This window comes from Sebastes umbrosus, chromosome 10 (assembly GCF_015220745.1).
Source record: "Sebastes umbrosus isolate fSebUmb1 chromosome 10, fSebUmb1.pri, whole genome shotgun sequence".
NCBI classification, from domain to species: Eukaryota; Metazoa; Chordata; class Actinopteri; order Perciformes; family Sebastidae; genus Sebastes; species Sebastes umbrosus.
Genome location: NC_051278.1, coordinates 27146351 through 27171132, shown reverse-complemented (window position 1 = coordinate 27171132; position 24782 = coordinate 27146351). Strand labels below are relative to the sequence as shown.

The following is a 24782-nucleotide window of genomic DNA, read 5'->3' as shown; positions in this document are numbered from 1 at the left end:
CTAATATACAAATACTCATATTATATTTTTTGTGTATGAAGACTGTCTACATTTTTCAGGTTTTGGAGAAAATCATGAAATCCCCTATTTAGAAAAAAGAAAATAATTAAATCAATATTTGCAATGATGCACAAAATGAATTTAAATGTCATCAAAATATTATAGAAATTATAAAATGGAAAATGTATGAAATGAACGTTATGGTAATGTTGCGGTGGAAACACCCTCATATATGTTTTTTTTCTACATACCCTGTCAGACTGTCTTGCAGATTAAAGTAGCTGCATTGACTTGTTTCATATTTTCTATCAGCCACTGAGTGAGTGTGGAGAGAGAGGGAGATGGAGGAAGCGAGAGAGAGGGTCAGTGAGAGTCACAGTGGGAAGGAGGGAGATGACCACAGCTGTGTTTTTTTTTTGCTTGTGAAGGGAGCTGCTGGGCTTCACCCGCCATTTTGACTCTAAAAGGTAAGTCTGCACATTATTGATCCAATACACCATCAAACAGGTCATTTGTAACTGTACAATAAAGGCTCTAATATATTGTTTTCTCATTAGCTATATTGGCTGTGTATTAGGTTGTACAGTGTGTGCTCAGATTTTAATCTTAATCAGATGCCTATTTAATCAAAATGAAATGTTTGACAGATGAATATAATTACAGGCAATAACATGCACTCTGCATGCTGTGCCCTCTAATTAGTCCATTTTCCCTTCACTGCACTTGGTGATTCGTTCATAAAAGGTGGCATGATATGATCTGAAGATGCAACAGGTTTCTGAATGAATGTGTTCATTCAGCATGGCTGATTTGCAGTCATTATTTGTGTACACACTCATCTCTAATGTTATGATTCTTCAAATGTATTTGTCTGTTAATGACTGAAGGATTTACTTTGTGTCAATCACTTTATCTTAAATGTATGTCTATGAATTTAGATCTTAGATTGTATAGATTTAGATATGCTTACCATAAGTTTATTTTTTGACAACTGAAGCTGAAGATCACTGTATTTGTAGTGTATAGCAATATACTGTATGTACTGTTAAGCTCATGTTTAATATAAGATATTTACTGAAATAGCAGCAGATATATATAATAGCAAGATATTGTGCACATTTTAAAAATTCAGTACACCAAAAAAAGGATGAATGTGGAATTTTAATTGTGAGATTTATCCCTTCTTCTTTTCTTCTTTTCTTCCCTCAAAGCTAATAATCGAGAGGTCCCTCATAAATATCTCAGTATAGCACGAGAGAGCAATCATACAGCGGGCGCCCCTCCTCTTGCCTTCTTCTGGCAGGTCGTGCTGCTGAATTGTACACACCAAATTTATGCAACACCGTGAAAAGTATCACAGCACTCATTCTAAGAGAAGACCAATTTAAAATAATAACATCCCACCTGAATAATGATTGCTAATTGCAGCATCATTGTCAATTAATCTATTTCATATCTATTAATTATAGAGGAGGAACTTGGGAGTTACCCATTATCTTTATTATACATAACCCAACTCAGTCATGTATTTTATTTGATTTGATATACTTTTTCTCTATGACATCTTTCTAGTTCTCAACCAGCTGCCTCACCATGAACCTGTCGGAGCACATTTCATTCCTCTTCAGCTGTAATGTCAGCCCGAGTGAGAAGCCACAGCTCGAGATTAGTGTCACCAAAAGGGAGCCGCTGACAATTGCCGTCCCCATGACCATGTTCTACAGCATCATCTTCTTGTTTGGAGTATGAACATTTTACTGGACACACTTCACACACAAGCCAATTTTAACTTCTGAACTACAACACAAAGTGGTATAGTTGACGATACAATACAACAGCAGTACAACACTAGTCATACAGCGTTAATTATATGAAGACAGTAAACAACACGTGCTTTTCCACACTGTAAACCTCTAAATGCTGTCCCCTCATGCTCTACAGGTCTTATTCAACAGTGTGAGCATACTGACCCTCCTCATGGACGCTCATATGAGAGTCAGTGCCATTCGTTTCTACCTTATCAGCCTGGTCATATCAGGTACACTACTACCATACACCTTATGGGGGACTGGTACTGACAATATTTAACTGAAATCATTCAATAACAGTGACATTTAATTGTGGTGATTTTACTCACCAAAATTATAATTTTATAAAACCACTTTTATTTTCTTGTTTGAAAATACATAATTAATTTTTCAGTGCACTCTACGGTACGACCCCTCCATATTTATGATGGAATTAAGTGGGAAATGGACATTTCATTGTTATTTAATTTTCAAATTGGCAAATGGCATTTGAAATTCAGTTATGGGTATATCAAATTTAAATGCAATTTAAAAGCCACTTTCCAATTTTAAATTTCAACAAAGGCCCTGACACGCCAAGTTGAGTGTCGGCCGTCAGACAGTTTGGGGCCGTTGGTGAGCGTCCGTCGGCCTATTTTTTCCGGTGTGTCCCGCACCGTTGGCTCTAATCTACCCGTGTCAGAATTTTTTCGTCCGATTCAGCATGTTGAGTCAGCAACGGTGCCCTTCGGTGAGAGAAATCGCTCTGATTGTCTGTTCAGCTTAAATGAATCAGTGCACAAAAAGAGAAACGGACGTGAGGAAAGCAAGCCAACGAGTAAAGTCAAAAGGAAAAACGCAGAAGGCTCTTCTAATTTTTCACCACATCTTATCATTCAATACACAGATATTATCACGACATGGCCATCTGGAATTAAGCTAAGTGGTGAGTGAGTGGTGTGAAAATTGTCGGTAGACGCCACTTTGTTTCATGTATGTATCATAACAACAGCTTGTATATCCGCCGTCCTCGGTCTTCCAGTTTCCCTTTTTGAATGACGAATACAGACCCTCTCACGCAGGGACAGAATTTACGTGGTAGTTGGCCTTCAGCTATAGTCTTTGCGGTGTGTTCGCCAGGACAAAGGTGACCTGAGGCGACATAAAAGGCGGCATTGGTCGCCGCTAGTTCTTCGATGTTGGCTTGGTGTGTCCCCAGCTTTAAGGTGCAGTGTGTAGGATCTGGCGGCATCTAGCAGTGAGGTTGCAGATTACAACCAACTGAAACTTCTCCTATGTGCCAAACGTGTAGGAGAACTACGGTGGCCGACGTGAAAACGTAAAAACGTGAACGGCCCTATCCAGAGTCAGTGTTTGGTTTGTCTGTTCTAGGCTCCTGTAGAAACATGTTATTTTCAAGTGATTATACACTAAAGAAAACATACTTATTAATATTATATTCCATTTCAGTCAGTGGGCCCCCTTCTAAATGCTACACACTGTTCCAATAAGATGATTTTTCAAGCTTGTTTATTGTCTATTAACGTCATAAAGTGGACGTTATATAACACATTCACTGACTTTGTATCGACAGGCCCCAATCACAACAAGTGCTTTTGATATTTCACATTCCATTTCATTATAAATATTGCCAGGTTATACTTTGGAGTACACCTAAAATTATTTATCCTTCATTTTAATTTCAACATGCAATAATGTATTTCAAACCTGGAAATGAAAATTAGTTTTTAATTTAAATTTAAATTTCATGTCGTACATAATGTGCACACTTCAATTTCAACTTATTATTTCAATTGAATATTGTCATTCCTGGACTTCAACAGCTTACCTTGCCTACTTCAAGGAACCATCTTCAGTGTGAATTTCCTAAATGACCTTCATCTTCTTTTCTCTTTAAATTTTAGACATGCTGCAGCTGTTGACCATCCCGGTAACTTTGTACCGATACTATTGGGAGAGCTACCCGTGGCGTCTGGGCCGAACTGTATGCAAAGTCTACTTCATGGTGCGCCAATTGTACTGTGCCACCACAAGCTGGGTTATCATGACCTTTACCACTGAGCGCTATGCAGCCATTTGCCACACCATGTGGTCTGTCTCCAGCCTGAAGGTTTAGTACTTGCACACACAAAAAATACACCACGACATAAAATGCTAAATAAAGAATTTAATACAGTTTACTACATTTGTCCACAACTGCCATCATTTGGTTTCTTACCCAGAATTCATATAAAATATGTTCCTTGTTCATACAAGTATTGTATCAAGATAAACTGCATAAGATACTGTAGTGAAAAGTAAAGCAAGTATCCAACTACAGGGCATTCTTGTGTTCAAAACATGCACATACAGACATTTTTAAGATGCAAATCTATTTTTTGGAATCACCAATTTGGCCAATTTGAATGTGGCCAAAAAGAAAAAAATATATATATTTTTTTACTTGTGCTATATTTGTATCCCAGAATGAAATGTAAAAGAAATAAGGATGAAAATTGGCCACATAAAGAAGGCGCAAGCTTCACAAAAGAAGAAGAAAATTGAAGAAAATACAATTAATTAAGATTTCATAAAACTTTATGAACAAGGGCTAACAAATTGAATTTCTTAGCCTTTCTCCTTCCTTTCCAACAGAAATCTCGGCTGCCCTGCCTTCTTTCAGTATGGATCATTTCTCTGGTCTCGACAGTGCCCTTTGCTCTGGTCTATGACCAGGCTCGTGCCTGCATCCTGGACTACACGGCCGCCACGCGAGAAGACGCCTTCCATGTCTCCACCATGTGTGAGATGATTGAGCCTGATCCTGCACACATCTACAAAGGAGCTTTACTCCTGAGAGCTGGGATCTTCTTTCTGGTAAGATAAGTGCTGTTCGAGAGATTGTATTCGCTTATTTGCATCACACACACACACACTCAACACGCCTCTCCAACTACAGGTCCCACTGGTCTCCATCTGTACTCTCTATCTGCTCATCCTGCTCCACCTGAGGCGGAACGGACGTCAGAGGAGAAACATGGGTCTCACGCGGCCTGATCCAGAAGGAAGACGAGACATCCAGTGCCATCAGAATGGAAAGCTACTTTTAAATGAAAAGAGAGCTCTAAAACTCATGGGTGAGCCTTGGGAAATTATAAAACCTTGTTTATGTCTTGAGATTGTGGCATAGAAAATCTCCAGGGTGCTTTGATTTATCTCAGTCTGATGAAGTGTACGGTCACTCCATAGATAGTGTGACACCAAAGTTCACATGTCCTTGCAAAGTAGGTGATGCTGGAACATTGGTGACTACTTTCACTCTTGGTTGCTAACCAGACAATAAATGAATTGCACCAAGCTGGTGGCGTTGGTTTTAGTTCATTCACGATAACACAGATTTGCAGACAAAGACTACATTCATTGTCCATCACAGTCTTCACCATAGACTGTATATAACAGGGGTGCCCAATACGTCGATCGCGATCTACCAGTCGATCGCAAAGGTAGTGTGGGTAGATCGCATGGCATTAAAAAAAAAAAAAAGTTTTTTTTTTTTTTTAAATAGACGTCAGCCAACAAATTGCAACACTGTTTCACCTGAACTCATCTGGAGTGGAGGATGAGATTTTGACACTACAAGCTGACATTCAGCTTAAGTCCAGGGCTCATGGACAGTTCTGGAACTTACTCACAGAGGAAAAGTACCTCAACATGAGGAAATGTGCTACCTCCTTGACTGCATTATTCGGCTCCACTTATTTATGCGAGTCAGCCTTTTCCCACATGAAGATTATTAAGTCTAAATACCGTTCCACCTTGACTGATGATCATTTGGAAGTGTGCTTGAGGCTGGCTATCAGCAGCTACTGTCCGGACTATGCATCCCTGGCTGATTCCATTCAGTGCAAGTCATCAGAGTAAGGTAATGACAAAAAATGTACAGAGTTATATTGTACAATATGGGTTCATGCAGTTATGCAAGGTACACCAACATATATTGTACATATAAAGAATACTCAATATATTTATAAATAAATATATGTTTTGCATTTTTATAGTAGGTAGATCATTTTGACTTGGTCATTTTATAAGTAGCTCGCATGCTGAAAAAGTGTGTGCACCCCTGGTATATAAGAAGTGGACGTAGTCACCGTGACGTCACCCATTGGTTTGTGAAATGACGTTTTGAAGCCTCGAGTTAGGCATTTTAGCCGTCGCCATCTTGGTTTGTGTCCATCGCCATATTGACTTTTTGCAACCAGAAGTTACACGACAGGGTGGAGATAAGTACAATGCAACACTGAATAAGACATTTTTAAGCGACCAAAAAGGTTATAATTAACTTTCATGAACTGAAAACACACAATGAAAGGATTAAAGTTCTAAACATGGTCAATCACGAGGTAGCCACACCCTAAAGCATACCCTGCTTTATGGTCTATTTGACTCTAAATGGGACCATAATTTACTAAATGAACATCATGCTGTATTGATGAAGACTTGAAACTAGCTATTGAGACCATAAACTCATGTTTACAATGTTTACTGAGGTAATAAATCAAGTGAGAAGTAGGCTCATTTTCTCAGAGACTTCTATACAATCAGACTTCTTTTTTGCAACCAGAGGAGTCGCCCCCTGCTGGCTGTTAGAAAGTTTAAGGCACTTCCTCATTGGCTTCACTTTTCAGACCCCGGTGTTGCCCACTGGTCTCAACTGCCCTCTGACAAAATAAGATAAGACCTACTCTCTTGAAGTTTGGCAACCAATCAAAAATCTGTGACTGTGACGCCACAGACACTTAACTTTTGTCAACTTTTCTAGGCCAATCAGATAACAGCAGATGCTGGACTCTCTATGAGGTGTTGTTAGTGGCAGCCTGAGGCAACCTCATGATATAGTATGAGGATCTGTCTACATTTTGACATCCTGCATTTAGACAAAATATGCTAGTAGATGCTAATTTATTGTATTTTGAGGTCCTTTAAGCTACACAATTGAGCCATTCACATCTTCTATGTTTTGTCCCCCAGGTGCAGTCGTGGTGGCCTTCTTTGTTTGCAACTTTCCGGACATTGCCTCGTCACTGATGCAGGTTTATGTGGTAGTGTGGTCCGACACTGTCCTTTTCGTCTACACAATCCTGAAATCGTACTTGTCGCTTCCACTGTGGTATATCAACGGCGCTCTGGACCCGCTGCTGTTCTGTATTTCCTCCCACACATTTCGCAGGGCGTGCTGGAGAACTCTGGGTAGGCTCAGGCCTTACTGCTACTGGAAGTCTTGGCTGCGGCACGGAAGTTCTAGTGAAGAAGCAAGCACAACAGCCAGAGAGAGGATCGATGGCAAAAGCCATATGACCAAAAAGAGAAATACAGTCACTTAAAAAGTCAGATCAGAGGTATGTGAATAGCCAGAAAGCCCCTTTCAACATGAGCTGCTGTGGAAGCAATCCCTTTTAAACTATATAAAAATGTGATAAACAATGATAAAAGTATTAATCCTATAACACTGTTTTTACTACTGAAACAGCATACAATCATAGTGCTGTTGTGTTGACCCCAGTGCTGTAATACTCACACTGGCCACTGTAACTCACAGCTCTAGTGATGTAATGCTGATCCAAGCAACCTTGCAGCTGCAGGGGGCCCAAAACAGGGAATCTGGCAGAGGAGGTACCAAGATCATATGTATGGCAGAGGTTATATGCTGATTAGTAAAACAGAGACCAGTAGAACTGAGGAATACTACAATTTACGATGACAGGAAAATAGGAGGTGAGTTCTTTGTTCCAAGTATATAAGGTTATGATGTAAAGACCGCGGGCAGTTGCGTCCGGACAGAAGTGTCCGGACCTGCTCGGGTTTTGGTTGTGTTTGTGTCTGTTTAGATTAAACACAATGAAAACTCTGCTTCTTGCAAAATACTTGTACAGCATTATGTGATTCATTTGAGTAACCTGTGTTGACTTTCTGACACCATTAAAATTGAACATTGAAGAATATTGAGCTGGGATCTCTGCCGTTCCTGGCCCAAGGCCTGAGATTTCCAGACTCAACACTGCAACAACAAGCACTCTGAATTGTTGTCTCTTTCACGCTATTAAAGACAAAAATATCACCTTGGAATACAAAAGCTAAATGTATTTCTTTTCCTACCTCTGCTTTCTTTCTGTTCCTTTTATTGCTGTAAGCGTATCTCAAAGTATTGTTGAGTTTTTTTTTTGTAAAACATATTTACTGTGTCTAAAGAATGTCTGGAATTTACCTAATTACTGATGTCAAGTAACATTTCTGTTCTTTCTCTTTTGTCGAGCTAGAAAAACTGTATATGTATGGTGCTTTAGAGCTTACAATATTGTGACTGATGCGAAGACATTCAATGTAGAAATGTAATTTTTAAGTGTGATACGACACTTTCACTGAAATTACTGGATAAGCCGTGGTAGTGTGTAGTACTATGTTGAGTTGGAAATAAATGTATATATTGTGTCTATCTATCTATCTATCTATGTTTATATTTGTGTATACGTGTGTATATATGTACTGTATGTATGTATATATATATATAAACATACACATACACTGTAAATACACACGTATGTTTGTATGTACTGTATGTAGATATGTATGTATGTGTATATATGATTATAATGATTAATGATTAATACACTATAATCCTTGCAACAACAAAAAAGTGTCAGTGAGTGACCAGCAATTATGATACTTCACCTTATAAGTCATTATAAAATGCTTTTTAATGTGTTACTATTATTGTAATAAAATATTATGAATATTTATTAGTGCTTATTAGAATGCTATAAGCTGATTAGTATGCATTATACGTATGTTTATAAGGTATAGACATGGCTGTTATAGAAAGTGTTTTCAATTATTATGTAGCACCAAGAGTTTAAATATGTCCGTGTGCCCTTTGGAGATTGATAAGAATGTGACTGCCCCCTGATGTTTGTGTGAATATTTGAGATGCAGATCAGAATGGTTTAGGTTGGATAACCATATTTTCTATGGCTCCCGAGAGTCTTTATTGGCTCCCTCAGGTCTTGCTGAATCTTCATTAACTCTGAGTTACTCACAGGCATGAAAAAATCACTATGGTGTCTACTCTACTACTGCCTTTGTTCAAAGCTATAAACCATCAATAAACTGAATGAAGATAATGTGGCATAGCCTCTGACTCTACATCTTCAGTTTTCAATGGAGTTCATTGAACTAAAAATACATTTTCTGAAAAGTGTCACTGCGAACAGCGCTAGCTGGGAGAAATTACAATCCAATGGCCAGATTTATTGACTGACATTAGGCTATTTTAAGGTGGTTGCTATGGTGACCAGAAATCAACCTACACAAAGGCACTGAATAGCACACAGCTGGAGAGAAATAACTAGGGCACAAAGTGGGTAAGGATTTTGTTATTTAAAGCCGCTCTAATCAAAATCTTTCTATTAACAAAAGAGCAAATGACTACTTGTAATGTGAAAGGGATAACTAGTCACGACGGACCCACGCAGAATCATCACCCAACTCTGCAGGTCCCTCGGTAATCAGACTGAATTGCCAATTTGATTCACTTTACTCATTCTATTTGAATATCTGAAGAAATGTGGGAGCTGATTCAGAGGTCTGGAACCAGGCCGGCTGTTTCAGGAGCTTTTAGCGTTTCTAATCAAACACGTTTCCAGGAGAATGTTAATGTTGCTCTGCTGAACATGAAAGTAAGCAACAGTTTCCGAACACACCCATTTTATGATACAGTAATATGCAGTGGTGGAATGTAACTAAGCACATTTACTCAAGTACTGTACTTAAGAACAATTTTGAGGTGCATATACAATAGTTGAGTATTTACATTTTATGATAATTCTCCTCCACTACATTTATTTGACAACTAAAGTTACTAGTTGCTTTGCAGATTCAGATTATTAATACAAAATACAAATCAACTAAAATAAAAATATATTTTATTATAGGTCAAGCTACCCAGCATAAAGTAATTAAAATTAGCTCAACTTTTACCAGCTGCAACATCAAAGTGATGTACATATTAAGTTATAATCCAGTGATATATATATGATTCTGAAATAGGCCATTCTGCATAATAATTACATTTACTTTGGGTTTAAGTGTATTCTTATGCTGATACATTTGTAGCTTTACTTAAGTAAGGCTTTGAATGCAGGACCTTTACTTGCAGAGTATTTTTACACTGTGACCTCACTTGAGTAAAAGATATATTAATATGTCATATTATATTATATCATTATATATATATTATATTATATTATATCATATTATATGAAATATGTCATTAATGTGTCACAGCTTGCTGAGGAAATCAGTCAATGATTAGCCTTTGAAAGCCTTTTGTCAGCTGTCAAGTGTGCCCCCGCCTCCAGAGGACCAGCCACTGTATCCACAGCGGATGTGAGAAAAACCCTGACAAGAGTGAATGTGAGTAAAGCTGATAACATTCAAGAACATGAGCCAACCAGCTAGTTGATGTCATCACTGATATTTCTAACATAACCATCCATGTAGCCTACCTAAAAAGTCTTGCAGCGTCAAATCTAAACGACTACCGCCCTGTGGCATGCATGCCGGACCATCTGAGCCCCCCAGGGCTGTGTGCTCAACCCCCTTATGCTCTACACCACAACTGAAACCCCCGACATGGAGAGAGCTCTGTTGTAAAGTCTGCGGACGACACTACCATCTCTATCATCGGACGATGAGAATTCACATTGGGAGGAAATCAACAATCTTGCAGAGTGAACCTCTACCCTGGCTCAGAAACAGCTGTATTCTAAAGGAAACTTAAGAAAGCAATATTCCCATGCCTTTTTCAACTTTTACAGAGGAGAAGCATCCTGACTGGAAACATCACAAATTGGCATGGCTTGTGCACGGCCCAGGAAAGGAAGGCTCTGCAGCGGGTGATTAAAACCACCCAGAACATCACCCATCTACCAAGCATCAGTTATATCGGTGAGGTGATGTGCCTGTGCAGAGCCCAAAGGATATTAAAAGACAATATCCACCCCTGCAACTGCCTGTTCACCCAGCTGCTGTCTGGCAAGAGATAGGCTACAGAAGTATCTGCTGCAGAACCACCAGACCAGCTTCTTTCCTCAGGCTATAAAACTCCTCAGCTCTTGTGTAGCATAAAGGACTACAACTTGCATTTTGTTGTACATCCCTGTGTTGTTGTAGAATGACAATAAATGAACCTTGAAATAACCCATGAAAGGGGTAGCCTATGTTAAATTATGCACAATTCCTACACAAAAGTAGAATACAGGTATCCATCATGGAATTATTAAAAAAATCCATAGATATGTGGTACTTTTTTACTTTCTTTTTTTTTTTTGCGGGGAAATTAAGTCATTTATTTCTGCAGCATGACAGGGGATTTTTCAGATTAGTTACAGTCAGCAGCAACATTCAAAACCTTTGAGTTTTTTTAGACACAGGTGAGAAACAATAACAAAGTACATCTCTACATATTAGTACAATTTTGAGGTACTCATACTTAATTTGAGTTACTTTTTTTACTGAGTTATGTTTATCTGACAGATTACTTGTTACTTTCCTAATCAATGATTTTTGTTGTAATTATTTAAATTATTTTTATCTTGTTTATATCTTCAGTTCTGGGACCAGTTGCCTAAAAACAGACCTATGTTGGCCCCGGTTGGCCCTACCTTTTCGTTTTTTGTTTTTTTTATTTCAAAATGGCAGTATACAAAGTAACAGCAGAAAACATTAAAAACATCTTACATACAGAAGAAGCATAGCGAAAACATAAACAAACAGCAATGCCAAACATAAAAGGACAACAGAAATTAAACAAAACCAACATAAAATTTAAAAAAAATGATATATATATAAATAAAAAAATAAATAAACACGCGAGAGTATGACAATAATTTCACTTGAAAACTTTAAAGATATTGCATACATTCATTGTTTTCATTGCTTTTTTGTTTTGTGAGGAAGAAATTGTTGACAGATATAATTCCATTTCTTTCATAAATACAAAAAAAATAGGCTTTTTTGGGGTAAATTTACACTTGTGAATATGGAGCTTCGCGAGAATTAAAAAATTAAATTAATAAGAAAAAAATCATTACTGTCTTTGTCACTGTAATCCTGTAATACTGTATGTGGTACTGTGTACAAGGAATAAAAGCTGAGCGCCCTTGATGACGTACGTATATGTCAGCCAATCACAGCGCAGTGGGCGGGACTAATATGAAACAGCGGAAGATTCAAACAGGACGATGGCGGCTGAGAAAGATCCTCACAACAATCACAAACTGAGCAGAAGGTATACACTCTTCATGTAGTACGTCGTCTAAAATGAAAACCACGATATGGAGTGTAGGTTTCTGGAATGATTAGTACTAGTATAATATCCTTGAACTAGCGTTACTCAGTAGAGTAACTAAGGTTAGCAGTATCAGACTTGTTAGCATTAGCAACATCTGAGCTAACCTCACAACAACAACACATCACTCTTCTGTTGTAACTGCTACCTTTCAGACACCAGCCCGGAGCTTTACTCTTGAACCCCACTCTCTCTCTGTTCTTCTCTTCCACAGTGTGTTTCTGAGCCAGGAGAAGCCCAGCTCGCCTGTGATCTTTAACCCTGACTTCTTTGTGGAGAGGCTGAGACATGAGCATCCGCAGGCCTTCGCGGATTTGGTGCTTAGCAACATCACGCGACTCATAGACCTTCCAGGGGATGAGTTTGCACAGCTCACGGGAGAGGCTGGGGCCAAGGTGCCCTCCACCACCGGCTTTCTACGCTCCCTCAACTTCCTGAAACGGAAAGGTTAGCTAGGTCAACACAGCCATCAGTGTGCTCACATCAATTCAATTCAATTTGCTTTATTGGCATGACTGTCAGGTGATCAATATTGCCAAAGCGTCAATTCAATAATAAATTAAAAATTAAAAAAAGAACAAAATAAAAACATATATATACATAAATACAATTCATTAAAGGGACTATTTGTAACTTTCAGAAATGCTTCTTAACAGCGACACCTGTGGCCGTGAAATCAACGAAAGTCAGCGTCGGGCTCGCACTTGCTCGCTCTAAATATACCTGAACGAGCATCGCTCAAAACAGTGAGGCGACACACGTCAGCTAAAAACACAATATCACTCTATATTTCAGCTGCTTGGCAGTAATGTTAGCTGACCAGACGAAGGTCTCTCCATGAACATGATTTAGATCTGATCCTAGTGTTGGCTTTTCCTGCCTAAGTGCAGGCTGAGGCAGCGGGGCTCTGTAGCGTGTCTCCCTGCTCTCTCCGCCCGCAGCCGGAGAGAGCAGGGAGACACCGGCACCCGGTCGGTAACGAGAGGGTAACGTAACTCTCTGAAGAGCTCCGTCACTTCACAAGACACGGGAAACCTCTGTTGGTCTGGAGGAACTGCAGCATTTATTTCTGCACAAACGTCCCCTGTACATTCACTAGATATTCTCAGAGCTAAACTCTTCTGCAGTGTGTAGTGAGCGCGCGTTCACGTCTAGAGGTGGAGCGAGACAGCGAGGACGCGCGCGCATTCCGAGTGAAGGAGAGCAGGCAGCGGAGACGAGGCTCCAGCCACACGCGAGCGCGCATATGCGAACGCGCATGTGTGGCGACCCGCTACATTTATACGCTTAAAAAGTTACAAATAGTCCCTTTAAGCAAATTACAATATATAGATATTTAAAAAGAACATGCATGTAAATGGAAGAAAACAATAAAGTGATTAATGTTTGTTTGACAATAATACAAACAAACAAATAAAAAACAATTAATAACAATATATTGCAATATCAAAGGATAAATGTAAAAAAAAAAATAAAAAAACATGACTAGAGGAGTAAATAAAAGGCAGAGTGTGAGTTAAATCTCACAGTCAGCTCACAGTCTCTGAAACGCTGTTTTAGACTGATATGGTATGAGTCAAGTTAATTTATTGTGTTTTGCTGTTGCATTAGGAAGGGTAAATAACTTAGAAAAGGACTACTGTACATTTATCCTCAGACATCATACAATACATCATTAATCAAGACTTTGGCAGACTTACATTGCATTTATCACAACCAGGGCTGAAAAAAAAACTTTATTTCAATCATCATACATACAGGTACATAAATAAAATTTGACCTCTGCATTTAATCCATCCTAAGCATTTAGGAGCAGTGCGCTGCTGTAAAGCGCTCGAGGAGCATTAGGCTAATCAATGAATCAATCAACCTTAAAATAAAATATATATCATCATATACTGTATTATAAATATATAGATATAGATATGATATGATTCCAGGACTGTTGTATTCTAGGTGTACCTAATTCTAAATGAGTATCTTTGGTTTCTGTATTGTCACCTTGGACTCTGGGAAACTGAAATGATATTTTAAATGATTTTGAAATGTTTTTAATTTATTTTTTTGTATAAATATTCAGTAGTAAGGCTGAAATTATTATTTTTAGGGCTGTCAATCTATTCAAATATTTAATTGCGATTAATCGCATGATTGCCCATAGTGAATCGCGATTAATCGCAAATTAATCAGACATTTTTTTATCTGCTCAAAATGTACCTAAAGGGAGATTTGTCAAGTACTTAATACTCTTATCAACATAAGAGTGGACAAATATGCAAATATTATAAATATGCAAAAACATATGCAAATATATTTATATATTTATTATTGGAAATCAAATAACAACACAAAACGATGACAAATATTGTCCAGAAACCCTCATAGGCACTGCATTTAGCATAAAAAATATGCTCAAATCATAACACGGCAAACTCATTTTTGTGCGAAAAATAATTTAAGCAATTAATTTATTGTCACATTTATTTTCGATCGACAAATTAATCGACAGATGAATTGATAATTAAAGTAATGGTTAGTTTCTGTCTCCACATAAAGCCTCTACAGTCATCTTGATTTTAGGTAATGTGGCTTTCTGCTGTTGTATATTATGTACCAGGGAGCAGCAGGTCCATGTGATAGATGGAAATGATAAAATGGATCTAATGAGTGGTGTAATGGAATAAATTGAATTGTACACAAAGGGTACAATCAGTCTTACTGTGCTATTTGATGCCTTTCAGACAAAGGAGTGGTTTTTGGTGCACCATTAACTGAAGAAGGAATAGCCCAGATCTATCAGCTCATTGAGTACCTGAGTAAAAGTGAGTATCATTTCATATACATGCATACATTCTGCCATGTGGAGGACACTTTCATCCAGAGCAGTATGTGATATCATGACTACATACATTTTGCATGCGTGACCCCAGAAGGACACAAATCTGTAACCATGACAGTTTTTGTGTCAGACAAACACCATAATCACTTGATTTAATAATCTCTTTATATACCTAGTTGAATTGTTTGATCAGGCCATATCTTAAAGTCTTATAAGAATCGGATTTGATATGGCTGCGTCCTAACTCTTACTACTTTGACTTAGTTGCAGAACAGTGAATTAGCATGAGGTCATGGTTTATTTCTAGAGAGCGATGATGTAATTCTCTGAAAGTGGACACTGGGAGCAAATGCTTGGGTCAATAATTTATCTGAAAGCACTTTGCTCCGGCTGTCTCCCTCCTTCCATTTCATTCACTCCATCTCACTCCTCACTTCTGTGTCTTTGTCTCCCTATGTCTCCTTCACTCTGTGTCTACCCGCCGACACACCACATCTCTTTTTTTCCCCTCTTCTTTGGCTGTCTCTCACCATCTTTCTCTCCCGCCCCTCAGACCTTCACGTGGAGGGGTTGTTCCGTGTGCCAGGCCACAGCCTAAGGCAGGCAGCCCTGAGGGAGATGCTGAATGCTGGGGCAGAGATAGATCTAGAGACAGGAGACTTCCACCCCAATGATGCGGCCACATTGCTCAAAACCTACCTGGGAGAGCTGCCAGAGCCTCTGCTCACGCACAGACACTATCATGCTCACCTGAAGATTGGAGGTGCGGGTTGACTCATACACAGATCCTATAATAGTGCCCCCCCCCCCCTTGCTCTTTTTGAATAATTCTCTTATGTGCTGTGTCCAGAGCTGACTCGCTTTGACGATAAAGGGGACAAGTCGAATGTGCCTGACAAGGAACGCCAGGTTGAGGCATTTCAGCTGCTCTTCATGCTGCTGCCACCAGCCAACCGCAGTCTGTTGAAGCTGCTGCTGGACCTGCTGTACCACACTGCTCGAAATCAGCGCGTCAACAAGATGTCTGCCATCAATCTAGCCACGATGTTTGCTCCACACATCATCTGGCCCAAAAATGTAAGGACCTTAGGGTCAGTTTGTTTTACCTACCAAGTATGTTACAACTATCCCCGGGGCAGCATGGCTCAGGAGTTAGAGCGGTCGTCTAGTAATCAGAAGGTTCCTGGTTCGATCTCCGGCTCCTACAGAGTGTCGAAGTGTCCTTGAGCAAGACGCTGAACCCTCAACCGCTCCTGATGAGCAAATTGGCACCTTGCATGTGAATGGGTGAATGTTGGCATGTGTTGTAAAGCGCTTTGAGTGGTCGGTAGACTTTAAAGGGGAACTACGCCCATTTTCAGAATTCATACATGTTATTCTTATGGTCTAAGACAGTCCAAAAAATATTAGTAAACATGAACAACTCTCTCCCAAATCCAAAAACTAGAGTGCTAGAACTCAAACTTGTGATGTCATAGGGTATAAAGTGTGCTGAATAGACAATGAATTGGGAGAGATGTGAAAGATGACATTGAGAGCACCCAGGGAATGCTCTGAGTATATGGGAACATTTTCTGTTTCACAACTGACGACACTACAAGAGAATAAAGCTCATTTGGGTATAAAAAAGAAAACAACCATTCTGTGGGTCCATAAAATCAGTCTCCCATTCATTGTCTATGGAGCAGCTTCAGACTTTATACCTTATGACATCACAATTTGAGACTAAAGGCCCTGACACACCAAGCTGACGGTCGGTGAGTGTCTGTTGGCCTAGTTTTTGCGTTGTGTCCCGCAACGTCGGCTCTAGTCTGCCCGTGTCAGAGTCTTTTCGGCTGAAGCGTGTTGAATCGGCGGCGGAGCCGATAACTTGGGTGGTGTTCTCCTTAGAATGCGCGAGTCCATTTACCATTTACTATGTTTACAGTCAAGTAAACCATGCCTGTTTTCTTGAATTTGTTTGTCATTGTTTTGTTGTTTTTTTATGTTGCAGGTGATGGCCAGTGATCTGCAGGGAAACATCGAGCAACTGAATAATGGCGTAGCGTTCCTCATCAGGCACTCGCAGAAACTGTTCAAGGTAAGCAGCTTTACAGCCTGTTTCTCTTGTTTGGCTTACTCATAAACCATGTACATGTTCAAAACACTACATGTAACGTGTTTACCTGTTGTTGCTTTTCCTTGTCTGATAGGAACAACAGCATAAGGTGTGATTTTATCTGTTGAGGTTGTCTGTTTTCTGAGCTAAACTTAACGTTCACGTCAAAGCAAAACACAGGCAGGTCTTTCTAATTAGATATCATTTGAAAAGATAAATATAGTACATCACAACCATGTAGTAGTGATGTTCCCTCTGTTATTTCATAATGTGTTGCTTCGAATTAACCTTTCATGTCAAGTAGTGGTGTTGTTGCCAGGGTTACAATAAATGCAAGTGGGGGTAAAGAGAAAGAATTTACATATGAAAGAAATATCAATAAAGCTATTGTTTGTTTTTCCCCGGTGTCCCATAATCAGAAGCCTTTTATCCTGATGACTGGCTTAAAATATTCATATACATTGTTTAGCTGCTAAATTGTACACACAACGTATACTTCCAAGTGGAACATTGGCAGCTTTAATACACCATCGTTTATGGTGAGAGTGAGGTCGTGAATTTCTAAATACCACGAATCACATGAATCTATGGTACACGAGATTCATTCTTCACAATGATCTTTCATCAGAGGATTTAATTTACATGTTTACTTCCATTGAAGGCTCCTACATACATCAAAGAATATACCCGCTTGTACTTCACAGGATCAAAAACGCTTCAATCCAAGGTGAGTGTTTTTATCCTTTTCCTTTTCTTATATTTCTAAATAAGTTCATCTTGATAAAAAGAGAGAATGTTAGGGCTGCATTAAATCTATCTATAAAGCTATTTTCAAAGCTCCCACAGCATTTGTTTTTTCCTGTGCTAACTTTTGAATCCAGTAACCTCGATGTCTGGTTAATTTTAGGTACTTCATGTCTAAATACAGAACCTCGAGAGACTCTTATTTGCTACTGGGCACTTAGAAGGATTTTCAAAGGACGTTGCAATACAACTTCTGAATACCGTGTCAGTTTTCAGCTTTTAAAGCTGTTTGTTTGTTTTACGTTTGTGCAGTGACTGTACACATTTTCTTGTAGCTGCGTCTCTTGAGAAGAGTTTGGGGTTGCAGTGAGATAGCAGAATTTAAACTATCTGGTGACCTGTTATGTACGACCTTTCTAGGATGACTTGACGCTCTGCTCTGGGACTAAAGATGGGCCCATATCAGCGGTAACAGCTGCCTCCCCTTCTCCCTCCATGAGAACAATCGGAGGTGAGGTCAGCGGCACCTCCACCAGCAAGTCATCTGAGACTTACACTGAATCTGCCCTCAAAGAGCTGTACCAGCAGGTCAACAACATGCCCGAGTCTGCCAAAAAGAAGAAGCTCATCAGACAGGTACAGCGGGGACAGATTGTGAAGGGAAAGAATTATCTTCTATTTGCAACCCATCACCTAAATGTGTCGTATTTTTGTGTGTAGTTTGATAAGCAGCCTTTGCTGACACCTACGGCTGACTCTCGGACCCCCTTCAGCAGGAAACATTGGCGCTCACGCTCTTTGGGTGGAATTATCAAGGTTTGTTGACAGTACTTGTATGTGCAGCGATAACCTTCACTTTTCAGCCTTCAGTCCATTTTGTTCAGATTCTTGAGAAAATGTTTTTCATGCTGAACCCACACTGACAAAGCCCGTGAATTAAAGATACCCTTGACCTCTGACCTCAAGATATGTAATAATAATAATAATAATAGCTTGGATTTATATAGCGCCTTTCATGAAACCCAAGGACGCTTAACAAAGACATTAATAAACACAACAAATGTAACAGAAGCTAGGGGCCATAGGCCTTGGTGAAGAGGTGGGTTTTGAGGAGTCTTTTGAAGGTGTCCAGAGATGGTGCGTTGTGGAGCTCTATGGGGAGAGAGTTCCAAAGTGTGGGGGCTGTCACACTGAAGGCTCTGTCCCCAAAAGTTCGCATTCTTGTGTGAGGGATGGAGAGCTGACCCGTGCCTGAGGATCTAAGGTTCTGGGGCTGTGTGTATGGGTGGAGGAGGTCAGATAAATACTGAGGAGCCAGGGCATTGAGGGATTTGTAGGTGAGGAGGAGGATTTTGTAGGTGATGCGGGACTTGACCGGGAGCCAGTGGAGGTGGATGAGGGTGGGGGTGATGTGCTGGTGATGTGAATGAAAATGGGTTCTATGGGTACCCACGAGTCTCCCCTTTAAAGACACGCCCACTTTATGATAATCACATGCAGTTTAGGGACAAAAACCATGCAGTATAAATGTGTTATTTTTGCCTATTCTAAAAATGGTGTATTTCTGGTGTGTTCTTTATACTATGACAGTTTTCCTAGAATTAGATTTTTAAAAATCGCAGTATATTGCAATATATTGACTCGCTACCCCCGTATCATATAATACTATAATACACAGCCCTATTCAACATGTTTTTATCTACACATAATGCATTTTGATGAAAAACATTTAAATTAAAAAAACATGTTTGTTTACAATGAAAGATCTTGAAGGTATCTTTAATACTGCGCTACCCTCTAAATATCTCCCAGTAATGACTTTTTCTTTTTTAAAACAGAGGAGGGTGTTGGGAAGCCAAATATCAACAGAGAAAGAAAACAGCAGACTGCAGAGTCCTCCACCCAGCGCTACATCGATGGCCAGGGAAGAGAAAACGCAAGCTGTGGAGGAGTGAGTATTGCTTTGTTACACCACAAAGAAAACACATTTTGAGAAATAAGTCCCAGAGTGACAATATGCGCCTTGTGTAACATGGGAGCAATCAAATCCTCACTATCAGAAAGCGTCATTGCCTACTATTGTGGTCCTGTAGGCTACAGCAGGTACAGTATATCTTGACATTACAACGTCAGGATGACTGACTGGCCAATTCAAAATGTTTGAGAACAGTGAAATTGTAATATTCCCCCATGGTGATGATGGACATGTATGGAGAAACACTCAAGTAGTAATTCTCTTTTATTTAAACCAAACCAATCAAAATGTCACATTTAAATCATGGGACAGCACGATTCACTCCTAAAAGTGTCATCAACCAGTGACAAGTCGTTTTCCTCATGACTGCGCTGAAGGAGTTTTCTGCTCTTGCAGCCATCCGTCTGTGGTTCACCACAGGGAGGCAAGTCTGGCCTCACTTTGACTCGCTGCTGCTTACATTGCTAATGATGCCTGATGTTCTCTGCTGAAAGGATTAAAAATTACCTAATCTTTTTTTCTCCCTCTCTCTTCTCATCTCATCCAGGATTGATCGGCTTTAAAAGAATGTGATCTTCACAACTAAGGAAACATCAGGCCGACTGTTATGTTAGGGGTATTAAAGGATCTTCTTGAGGCGTCGACACAAACTAAACAGTGTAAGGCTGCACAGCTTTGTTTTGACACCATGTTTGGATCTGTACTCGGCTGATTTTTCCCCTCAAAAAGTAAGTTTATGTCTTAGATGTTGGTAAGAGAGCAAGAAAGTCTGAAGTCTAGTAAGTTTTACTTAAGCAAAGGGGCATAAAGAGGTTAATGGACAACAGTGAGGATGTTCCGTGCTTTATTTTAAGTCAATGCAATTTACCAGTTTTCTTTCCCAGTCTATAGGCAGTTCATCTTAATGTCTGTATTTCTTGTTCATTCACAAGGATGTGAGTGATATTATATTTACGCCAGTGAATTTGTGGGTGTTTAGCTTTATCATTGACTGAAACTTGTTTATTTAATTTGCAAACCTTATTGTATTTATTTTTTATTTCTTATCTTGTTTTTCCAAATCCTGGAATCCAGTGCATCAGATGTATTGATAAAATGTGACGTGCATGCTTTTCTATTTAAATGTTACATTTGTTTGTAAGTTATAGTAGGTTAGTTGGACTCACACAGTCGATGCAGACCGTTCAAGACTTTGATTAGAAAAGTGGCGAATTCTGAGATGTGCCTTAAAGTGAATAGATCTTAAATGACTGTATAATGCACATTTTAATTTAATATTTTCTCTTTGAATTCCAGATAGCTTTAAGAGTGTGCTGTGATTTCTATAAAGAATTAATTCAAGTGTGAGTAAAATAGGGGAGTGAGGACTGATAGAGAATGAAGAATGTGGGATGGGCGATACCGAGTGAACGGCCAAAGGACCAGCTCGTGTAGATTATATAAATAGTTTTGTCTTTGTTTCCACTTGCTCAAATCTTCAGTGATACTAAAGAACACTGTGATCCTGTACACTACTGCTACTTTAAACTACATCTTGGTTTTGCTTTTTATATTTTATTTTTTCTCAGGCTAGGTTTGATTCTTATGCAACATTGTATACAGTTTATAGCTTTATGTGCATTTATATCTTTAGAGTTATTCAGCTATTTAGTGCAAGATTTTTATGATTTTTAATTTTTCATTGTCTATATTTTTTTATCTTTATTTTTATTTTCAAAGGTTAGTTGAATGCAAATGAAAGTTTGTTGTTTGCCTTCTACTGTGGTTGCTAACCCAGGTGCTTTCTGGGAGAGTTTGAGCCACTTTCCAAACCCTGCTTGTTGTCTTACTCTTTCAGTAGCAGTTTCCACTTCAGTGGTCACTCTGCCAAGCTGTTACAATTCAACTATAATGTGATAATAGTCAACATGTAAACTGAGGATATTGATGCTACTGTGAAGCTATGCAACTCACTGTAATTAAAAGACATCAAGCTGAGCTCTGTACGTGTGCTTTAGTAGAATGGAGACGTGGTTATGAACCTTTTCTTGTTTCACCACTTTTTCTAAATTATGGTGTTTTTTGATTTCTTTGCCCTCCCTGGAATTTGAGTAATATTGCTCTCTGTAGCTGTGTGATACAGTTTTACTTGCAGCACATTTCTCTCATATTGACCTGTCTTTAACAGTTTCCTTTATTTTGACCAGATCAAAGGAGATGTTGTACCTCTAGCTTAATTATTTGCAACTTAACAGCATCACCTTGTGAATTATGGTGTTTTTCATTTCTTTGCCCTGCCTGGAATTTGAGTAATATTGCTCTCTGTAGCTGTGTGATGCAGTTTTACTTGCAGCCACAAGGTGATGCTGTTTAGTTGCAAATAATGTGTCAGCTATAGGTACAACATCCTCCGGTCAAAATAGAGACAACTGTTGTCTGCTTCCTGTACTGTTAAATAACCTAAATAAGTTTATATGTGAACACTCAATATAAAAAAATAAGAAAAACTCTTCAGTAATATATCAAAACTGAAATATATTAGCCTAGTGGCAACTGCATATTACAACCCACTTACAATATTTCTCTTAAAGACAAAAAATGTTACTTTACGCTTCTCAATTTCTCTTCCTTTGACCTCTAACTTTAACTTTAACAGTACATGTCCCAATGTCCTACAGCCAGAAAGCAGCCAGCAATGCTTGTAAACTCTTAGGCTTATAGTGTCCATGGCAGCAAAGAAGAAAAAGGAAGACGTGCTGAAATTTGCAGAGATGTCATATTTTAAATGTAAATCAGTTTTAGGCTAAATATGACCAATAAATACCCAAAAGGCCACCAAATTTGTTGCCGTTTGCAGTAACTGATTTGCCCCAAATTGAACATATTTGACGGAGTTGGAGGGCGAGTGGGTGGATAGTATATGAGCGAAGGCAGCTCTCCAATAGGAGGAATGTCTCAGTGTGTCATTATGGTGTCCATGTCAATGCATGTTTGGTATTGTAAGTATACGTTGTAAACATCTGTGAGAATGGGTCTGCTTTTTCTCATGTTCTGTAAATATACATCAGACAGCCTCCATGATAGGAATAGTATTGTTTTACAGCCAAAGCTCCGGAGGGGTTTTTATTTAGCATTCCTGCTCCAGAATGAGCATGATGACTGTAAAATGAGTCCATCGTACTATAATCAACTTTACATTATCTGGAGTGCACACAAACCCACAAGCATATATGATGAGTGGATGTGATTTAGCTTTAAATGTATGCGTTAAAATGCCTTTCAGAGGGAGCTAATTCTGTCTAAATAGTGAAATACCACACTGCAATTCAAGGTTAAAATACTTTTGTAGACTCCGGCATAGTTTTGTATTTAAATTTGTTTTGTTCAACACTGGACAGTGGAGGAATATTTCTTGCCTTTTTCTCTGAGGCACATCTCTTCTGATGGTGAAATACAAATAACTTGGGTTTGAAGCATGCTGTGGAATTTTCTGGATGCTAAATTTGGTCTCTTTCTGTTTTTTTCTTCCTCTCTATCAAGCACATTTCAGTTTTGTGAGTCAGGCATGTAGGAACTAACAAATTTATTCCTCTATTCAGCCACGAGCAGCTTCTAGGTTCGTCTTGATGAACGTTTGGTTCTTCGGTTTCTAACTTTGGGATACAAGCTGTAGGAAAATATTCATTGAACTCCAGAGGCTTCGGCACTACTGTGAACTTTTAAACTGGGTGCTATTCCACATTAATTGCAGTTATTTCCTCATCAGAGTCAATTGTTGGTGAGCTCGTATGTTTTGAAAACTCTCCTCTCCCGCACTAATTGTAAATCGCTGCCATGTCCTCCCACGGCTTTGAGAGCTGCAGAATAATTCCTGTTGTGTATTTGTGTGCATTCCTATCACGACTCGGTGAGAGCAGAGGGATGTTACCACCACCCCCCATTACCACTAAACACCACTGTCTCCTCTTTAATTAGCCATTCATAGAAGGGAGATCTACACGGCACTGACACTTTTATCGGGACAGATGGAGCTTGTTTAGAGGTGTGTACACCTGCATGTGCACAGCATATGTACACGTTTCCAGTTGGTCAAGCAACAAAGCAGACAGATGCACATTAAATGAAATGTTTCTGCTTGCATCCTCCCTGCCTGATTCTCTTTGTCCCTTTTGTTGTAAAGTGAATGGGGTTCTTGGGTCTGTGGGACTGTGCTGATGTTTATGTTGGGAGGGATCCACCCTGCAAGACAAAACCCGCCGTAGACCAGAGTGGCTCGAGCTGAGCCGTGCAAAACCATGGCTGAGGATAGCTGAGGTGATTGTTTCTTACTTTTAGTTTAGTTTTAGTGAAGCACCAATTTTTATATTTTTAGTTTTTAAAAACTGAGTAGTTATCAAGAAAGTAAGGAACAACAACAACTAACTTCTAATTAATCAACAGTAGAAGTGAGTTGTACAACACAGAGAAAAGCAGACCACACAAAAACAGACCGATGCTTTGCAAATAAATGTATGAGCCAGTGTATAATAGTTAGTTCTTTGTAGGGCTGTCAATCCATTCAAATATTTAATCGCAATTAATCGCATGATTGTCCATGATTAATGATGATTAATCTCAAATTAATTGCACATTTTTGTTAAAAATGTATCTTAAAGGGAGATTTGTCAAGTATTTAATACTCTTATCAACATGGGAGTGGGCAAATATGCTGCTTTATGCAAATATATGTATATATTTATCATTGGAAATCAATTAACAACACAAAACAATGACAATTATTGTCCAGAAACCCTCACAGGTACTGCATTTAGAATAAAAAATATGCTCAAATCATAACATGGCAAACTGCAGCCCAACACGCAACAACAGCTGTCAGTGTGTCAGTGTGCTGACTTGACTATGACTTGCCCCAAACTGCATTTGATTATCATAAAGTGGGCATGTCTGTAAAGGGG

At 39.1% G+C, this 24782-nt stretch overlaps 3 protein-coding genes across 9 annotated transcripts in view; all 3 read left to right on the top strand.

Annotated features, from left to right (window-relative positions):
* Nucleotides 1-340: 340 nt before the first annotated feature.
* Nucleotides 341-8956, top strand: LOC119495149 (pyrokinin-1 receptor-like). The gene is made up of 8 exons (XM_037781380.1): nucleotides 341-467; nucleotides 1573-1743; nucleotides 1942-2038; nucleotides 3713-3918; nucleotides 4443-4664; nucleotides 4747-4924; nucleotides 6819-7220; nucleotides 7844-8956. Exons 2-7 carry the CDS (start codon nucleotides 1594-1596, stop codon nucleotides 7169-7171), a joined length of 1206 nt encoding a protein of 401 aa, XP_037637308.1. The 5' UTR covers nucleotides 341-467; nucleotides 1573-1593; the 3' UTR covers nucleotides 7172-7220; nucleotides 7844-8956.
* A 3060-nt stretch (nucleotides 8957-12016) lies between these two features.
* Nucleotides 12017-19828, top strand: LOC119495158 (rho GTPase-activating protein 19-like). Its single transcript, XM_037781398.1, has 10 exons — nucleotides 12017-12132; nucleotides 12407-12639; nucleotides 14934-15014; nucleotides 15585-15794; nucleotides 15882-16108; nucleotides 17025-17111; nucleotides 17791-17856; nucleotides 18294-18509; nucleotides 18594-18689; nucleotides 19712-19828. The coding sequence occupies exons 1-10, from the start codon at nucleotides 12086-12088 to the stop codon at nucleotides 19826-19828; spliced, it is 1380 nt and encodes a 459-aa protein (XP_037637326.1). The 5' UTR covers nucleotides 12017-12085.
* A 579-nt stretch (nucleotides 19829-20407) lies between these two features.
* The window catches only part of slit1a (slit homolog 1a (Drosophila)), a 102473-nt gene continuing 98098 nt past the window's right edge, over nucleotides 20408-24782 (top strand). For 5 of the 7 annotated variants that reach the window (XM_037781392.1, XM_037781391.1, XM_037781397.1 and 2 more), the window contains exon 1: nucleotides 20408-24141. The gene's annotated coding sequence lies outside the window, so the exon portion shown is untranslated. The remainder of the gene's footprint in view (nucleotides 24142-24782) is intronic. The other 2 variants (XM_037781394.1, XM_037781393.1) reach the window with 1 other exon arrangement.